Source organism: Salvelinus alpinus, chromosome 3 (assembly GCF_045679555.1).
Source record: "Salvelinus alpinus chromosome 3, SLU_Salpinus.1, whole genome shotgun sequence".
NCBI classification, from domain to species: Eukaryota; Metazoa; Chordata; class Actinopteri; order Salmoniformes; family Salmonidae; genus Salvelinus; species Salvelinus alpinus.
The window spans coordinates 29,062,761-29,070,103 of NC_092088.1; the positions used below are offsets into that span (position 1 = coordinate 29,062,761).

Below are 7,343 nucleotides of genomic sequence, written 5' to 3' on the forward strand. Positions count from 1 at the left end.
AATAGAAGATACACGAAAAAAATTCTGCGTTGAACTCTTCGCTCTCCCCCTTTCCTATGGTTTGTCAGGGTTTAACCCTCGGTGGGACTGTACCTTCAACTTCACTCTGCATGTCCCTGAGCTGGCTCTGGTGCGCTTCATGGTGGAGGACCACGACTTCACCTCCAGAAACGACTTCCTGGGACAGTTCACCCTGCCCTTCACCAGTCTCCGCACAGGTGTGTGTGTCAAAATAACATATCTTACTGTTTAGACTATAGCCAATAATCAGTTTGTCTGACCTTTCACCTCTGCCTTCTCGCCCCCAGGTTACCGTCATGTCCACCTGCTGAAGGTCGATGGTTCCAGCCTGTCACCCACTTCTCTGTTCATCCACGTTAAGGTCACCCCCTGCCACAGTAGCCCCTCCAAGGCCTCAGCCAAATCTCCGTCCCCAACCAAGATCGTAGCCATATCACCAGCCATATCTCCGACCACGTCCCAAGCCAAATCACCAGCCAAGAAGCATTAAGTCTTTCCCCAGGCTCCACCAAGTAACCCAGGGTTAAGATGAAACTCATTCTGTCCTCTACTATTCTTTTTATGGTGCAGTAAACATGGTTGCAGTCCATTCCCATTTCAATTGAGTTAATTCTGCCTCTGCTTCACTCACAGTATAATTTTTTTTAAAGAGAACATGAAAACGAACCACTGTTCTTGGTTCCTCCCAACTTGAGTGATCTAAGTAGTGGGCCCAAGTAAAAACTATCTAGACCATCAACAGTGTGGATGTCCTACTGTATACCATTCATTATCTAACAGCATATCTATAGTAATGAAGGTAATGAACTTCGATCTCCAGTATTCTGTGAAACTACTGGACCAGGATCTCTGGCTGTCTGTTTTGTGTGATGATTGGACCAAACACAAAAAGAGTTACCAACCAATAGCCAGCCAGGGTATTGGGTCAATGGTACATCCCTCCACAACAGGTAAACCGTCCAAACAGAACTTTGCATATTTGAAGCATATAAAAAGGACTGTTATAATAAATTATTATTCACCAGTATTTTTAAAGAATCACATGCTTACAAGGGTGTAACGTATTTGTTCCTTACAGAGAAGATCACTCTATACCGTCCCTGGATTCAATTCTGTCACGATTTATGGCTATAATTCATCAAAGGATTTATCAGTTTTCCGAGCCGAGACATCTTTAGAGATGTAACCATATAGAAGTTAGATTTTATATTTCTCATTTTCATATTATACTTTAGTTATCTAGTTGTTGTAGATAGATATAGTTATTGTAGCAATACTAGAATATGCACTATAGTAGATCTGTTGCCTTTTTGTAGCACGTTTTGAAGATATGAAAGATATTTACAATATGTTTGTAGCATTTCAGATTGGTCTAAGATTTTTTTTATTTTTAAAGACTAACCAGGTCCATGATGTTTTCAAGTTTTTTTTTAATGACATCCCTGTTCAAGTGAAGTTCAAGTTCAATAGGCTGTGTCTCAATAGTTGGAAGTCGTTTCTTATCCTGTGTCCTTATGTCCATGATGACCGTTCAGGCTGGACATGTCAAATGAAGTGTACCTTTCCTGAAAGCCTTGTAGCTAATGTGGAACTTTATAATTTTTCTGACGACCCAGACCATGGCACTTGAAGAACAGCAAAGTGCATTGTTTGACAAATCTAACTTGTTCAAGCACAGAAGATTGTTTTTAGAATTGTTACCCTCTGGCAGCTGTGCGTCTGGGTTGTCGAGAGGAATAGCATGCCTCGTTAGCTAAGGAAAGTCGGAAACTCACACGAGTGCCATTGATTTGAGTCCATCCGCCTATCAGTGATTAAGGAAAGGAGATGAAGGAAAAGGGTAAAGGAAAGGAGAAAAGTAAGTCATTTTAGAGTATTGAGACAGCCAGGTGTACTGTAGAAAGATGTTATTGAGACTAAAGATGACAATCTTCAACTTGGGACAAGAAGTGAGGTTAGTTTGAGACTAGCCTTTTTAAATGTTTGAAAGTGATTTCAATGATTTTAAATACATTATCTATTGTCCATAATGTATATCATGTCATCTTTGAAAGAAGGGTTTTAACAACAATCTTCTTGTTTATTACCCAGATTAGTTTTGTTGTAGAATTATTGAATAGACAATTTCTATACATATTTGCTGTAATGTAAACCAATAACATCCATTTTAGAATGCTTTTTAAGGAATATGTTTTTATAATAGTTTACATTGTGTCTCAGAGTAGGAATGCTGATCTATGATCAGTCTTGTCTTTTAGATCCTAATGAATAAGATTTGATGGACAGGGGGGACCTGGTCCTAGATCAGCACTCTGAGATGCTTTATGAGTACGGGCCCTGGTCTACTCCTCATTGGTATTGTATGGATTCAAAGAGAGATGTGATGTTTGTGTAAAAGACCGAAGTGAAGTTGTGAAAATGTCCTTCTGTAGCAAAGATAAGGAGAAAAATGTATACTGTAATTGTTGTGCAAAATACAAACACCCATGTCACGCTATTATATATGGTATTTATTGCACATATTTTGGCTATAGCTTATTTATTTTGTACAGTGATTTTCCAAGGCAATGAAAAGTATTGTTTTAACTCGAGGACACTTTCAGGTTTCCATTACCAAACATATTGTATCAACGACATGGACCTAAGTGTTCACACAAAATGTGATTTACAAAAACAAATGTTACTGAAGGAGATGGAGTATATATTGGATGATGATGATGATGATAATGAGGTGGAGGAGGAGGTTAACGGTTCAATTCACAAAACTGACTGGGAAATTACAGTACAAATGTGTTATGTATGTTAGGTTTATCCTTTAGTTCTATTGTATTTTTGCTCTATTCAGTTCTATTATATGACATGTTATCGTCCAAAATACACTTCTAAATGCCTTTTCTCTTTCATTCTTCTGTATTGTATGGCATATCGTTTAAAAAACTGTGTCATCCATCTTCCATTATCAGCGTTTCTGCATGTAATACAGGTCTGCTAATATAGGATTATTAAAGGCCCAGTGCACTACTTTTGCCCCCCCAAAAATTCAGGGGGTGCTGCAGCATGCTCAGCACCCCTACTTCCTGCTGCAATGCGTATGTTTATTGTAGGTTGTTCTTTTTAATGACCTCTTTCATAGTGTTTTTTACTCTTGTACATTTCAGAACTTTCATTTCTTAACTTTAATGCTTGCAGTTATTGAATTCTGCTTATTTAAGATTTCCTATCATAGAAGATTTATTTACGTCGTGTGACTCGATTGGTACACTGGCTATAGCCTGGCTATAGGTACACGGATGTTGGATGGTGTAGGCCGGGTGACCCAGGTGCTCTTGTGTCAGTTTTACATTTCCCTCACTAATGGTTAAGGTTAGGATTGGGGGAGGGGAAGCAGATCCTAGATCTGTACCAAGGGAAAACTTCACCCCGGGGGCATGTTGGATTCACAACACTGTCAGAATCTGGTGCTATGCAACAACAACAAAAATATACTGATAAAAAAGTTTGAGTCAAAAGAATTTGCGTTAATGCAATGTTTACAGTATTTATTTCTGGCTGTAATAACTGAATCAATTAAAAATGAAAATAAAATAAATGAAAAGTGGTGTAATGTATCCTACAAAGTGTGGACATACTTGGCAATGGTATTTTATTAGGATCCCCATGAGCTGTTGCGATAGCAGCAGCTACTCTTCCTGGGGTCCACACAAGACATGAAACATTAAATGATACAGAACATTAATAGACAAAAACAGCTCAAGGATAGAACTACATCAATGTAAAACATTTCAAATGTGGCCTACATATGTATCAGTACATACACACAATATCTAGGTCAAGTAGGGGAGAGGCGTTGTCTGGTGAGGTGTTGCTTTATGTTTTTTAAACCAGGTTTGCTGTTCACTTGAGCAATCTTTGATGGAAGGGAGTTCCATGCAATAATGGCTCTATATAATACTATACGTTTTATTGAATTTGTTCTCGATTTGGGGACTCTTAAAAGACCCCTGGTGACATGTCTGGTGGGGTAAGTGTGTGTGTCAGTGCTGTGTATAAGTTGACTATGCGAACAATTTGGAATTTTCAACACATTAATGTTTCTTATAAAAACGAAGTTCATACAGCACATTTTTGAAAGATTTGATCAAAGCATATTAGATACAGGACCTTATTCCTCATACACCGGTATGCATTACCATTTAAAATGAACAGTGGCATTTTGTAGTGATACTGTAAAAGGCGTTGTAGGTTACTGCAGATGTTCTTGAAAATTAGATGATGCTATACTAGTGTACTCAGTGCCACCTCTGCTTATAAGCAGACTAAAGTGGCTGTTCCACTGGATGTCATAAGGTGAATGCACCAATTTGTAAGTCGCTCTGGATAAGAGCGTCTGCTAAATGACTTAAATGTAAATGTACTATGCGCTGTGTGTAGGGCCTCACGGCTGCTAGGTGGCCCCAGAGCTCCAAAAAGGAACTCAGTCAGCGTCTCAACTTACTGTTGAGAGCAGTGGAGGCTGCTGAAGGGAGGACGGCTCATATTAATGGCTGGAACAGAGTAAATGAAATGGCATCAACACATGGAAACCATATGTGTTCGGTGTATGTGATGCCATTCCACTGATTCCGCTCCAGCCAGTGCCACGGCCCGTCCTCCCCAGTTAAGGTGACACCAACCTCCTGTGGTTGAGAGTTAGAAAAGTGGAATACACAAGGTGCAATTTAGACATTTGTTTGTGCATTAGCACAAGTTATGTCATTCACTGACAGTCACTCAATTAGCTCATGTCAGCAGTGCTCTGGGGTCCCCGATAAGCAGAGGGGGCCTAGATGCAGAGGGGGCCCCCCGATATGCAGAAGGGGCCTTTTTGGGGCCTATACCTAATCTTGCTTTGGCCCCCACACGGGCTAGAGACGTCACTGAATGTACTGTATGTGCTACTCTTGTCTCTACCCAACAGGTCACGCTGTAAAGTCACACTGCTGATAAGCTGACCGTTGCTGCATCATTCAAATCAAATTCAAATCAAATCACATTTTATTGGTCACATACACATGGTTAGCAGATGTTATTGCGAGTGTAGCGAAATCATGCTTGTAGATCCGACAGTGCAGCAGTATCTAACAGGTAAAATCTAACAATTCCACAACAAAACCTAATACACACAATCTAGTAAAGGAATGGGATAAGAGTATATAAATATAAAATATATAGATGAGGAGTGACTGAGCGGCTAAGGTGCAATAGATAGTATAGAATAGATAGTGTAGGATATAGTATACAGTACATACAGTTGAAGTCGGAAGTTTACATACTCTTAGGTTGGAGTCATTAAAACTCGTTTTTCAACCACTCCACAAATGTCTTGTTAACAAACTATAGTTTTGGCAAGTCGGTTAGGACATCTACTTTGTGCATGACACAAGTAATTTTTCCAACAATTGTTTACCTACAGATTATTTCACTTATAATTCACTGTACCACAATTCCAGTGGGTCAGAAGTTGACATACACTAAGTTGACTGTGCCTTTAATCAGCTTGGAAAATTCCAGAAAATGATGTCATGGCTTTAGAAACTTCTGTTAGGCTGATTGACATCATTTGAGTCAATTGGAGGTGTACCTGTGGATGTATTTCAAGGCCTACCTTCAAACTCAGTGCCTCTTTGCTTGACATAATGGGAAAATCAAAAAAATCAGCCAAGACAAGTCTGGTTCATCCTTGGGACCAATTTCCAAACGCCTGAAGGAACCACGTTCATCGGTACAAACAATAGTCCGCAAGTATAAACACCATGGGACCACACTGCCATCATACAGCTCAGGAAGAGACGCGTTCTGTCTCCTAGAGATGAACGTACTTTGGTGCGAAAAGTGCAAATCAATCCCAGAACAACAGCAAAGGACCTTGTGAAGATGCTGGAGGAAACGGGTACAAAAGTATCTATATCCACAGTAAAAACAAGTCCTATATCGACATGACCTGAAAGGCCGCCCAGCAAGGAAAAAGCCACTGCTCCAAAACCGCCATAAAAAAGCCGGACTACGGTTTGCAACTGCACATGGGGACAAAGATCGTACTTTTTGGACAAATGTCCTCTGGTCTGATGAAACAAAAATAGAACTGTTTGGCAATAATGACCATCGTTATGTTAGGAGGAAAAAGGGGGAGGCTTGCAAGCCGAAGAACACAATCACAACCGTGAAGCACGGGGGTGGCAGCATCATGTTTTGGCGATGCTTTGCTGCAGGAGGGAGTGGTGCACTTCACAAAATAGATGGCTTCATGAGGAAAGGAAAATGATGTGGATATATTGAAGCAACATCTCAAGACATCAGTCCGGAAGTTAAAGCTTGGTTGCAAATGGGTCTTCCAAATGGATGTGACCCCAAGCATACTTCCAAAGTTGTGGCAAAATGGCTTAAGGACAACAAAGTCAAGGTATTGGAGTGGCCATCACAAAGCCACGCCAATACCTTGAGATTATTCTGACATTTCACATTCTTAAAATGAAGTGGTGATCCTATCTGCCAGCTGGTCTGTGCATGCTGTGAGAACGCGGCTAGGGATGCCATCTGGGCCGGCAGCCTTGTGAAGGTTAACACGTTTAAATGTTTTACTCACGTCGGCCACGGAGAAGGAGAGCCCACAGTCTTTGGTAGCGGGCCGCATTGGTGGCACTGTATTGTCTTCAAAGTACACAAAGAAGTTGTTTAATTTGCCTGGAAGCAAGACGTTGATGTCCGCGAGGGGGCTGGTTTTCTTTTTGTAATCCGTGATTATCTGTAGACCCTGCCACATACGTCTTGTGTTTGAGCTGTTGAATTGCGACTCCACTTTGTCTCTATACTGACACTTTGCTTGTTTGATTGCCTTCCGGAGGGAATAACTACACTGTTTATATTCGGCCATGTTGCCAGTTGCCTTGTCATGATTAAATGAGGTGGTACGTGCTTTCAGTTTTGTGCGTATGCTGCCATCAATCCACGGTTTCCGGTTATACACGGCTGTGACAATAACCAAGGAGAGTTCTCTTGGGAGATAATATGGTCGGCATTTGATTGTGAGGAATTCTAGGTCAGGTGAACAAAAGGTCTTGAGTTCCTGTATGTTGTTACAATTACACCATGAGTCATTAATCATGAAACATACACTCCCGCCCTTCTTTTTACCGGAGAGATGTTTATTCCTGTCGGGGCGCGATGCACTGAAAATCCCGCTGGCTGTACTGACTCCGACAACATGTCCCATGCTAGCCATGTTCCTGTGAAACAGAATATGTTACAATCCCGTATATCTCTTTGGATAGCAACTCTTGCCCTGA

At 40.8% G+C, this 7,343-nt stretch overlaps 1 protein-coding gene across 1 annotated transcript in view; it reads left to right on the plus strand.

Annotated features, from left to right (window-relative positions):
• plcd3b (phospholipase C, delta 3b) overlaps positions 1 to 3,638 on the plus strand; it is a 53,176-nt gene extending 49,538 nt beyond the window's left edge. The window contains exons 14-15 of the mRNA XM_071392452.1: positions 69 to 218; positions 309 to 3,638. Coding sequence (XP_071248553.1) covers positions 69 to 218; positions 309 to 511 — 353 coding nt within the window. The 3' untranslated portion in view covers positions 512 to 3,638. The remainder of the gene's footprint in view (positions 1 to 68; positions 219 to 308) is intronic.
• The last annotated feature ends 3,705 nt before the right edge of the window (positions 3,639 to 7,343 follow it).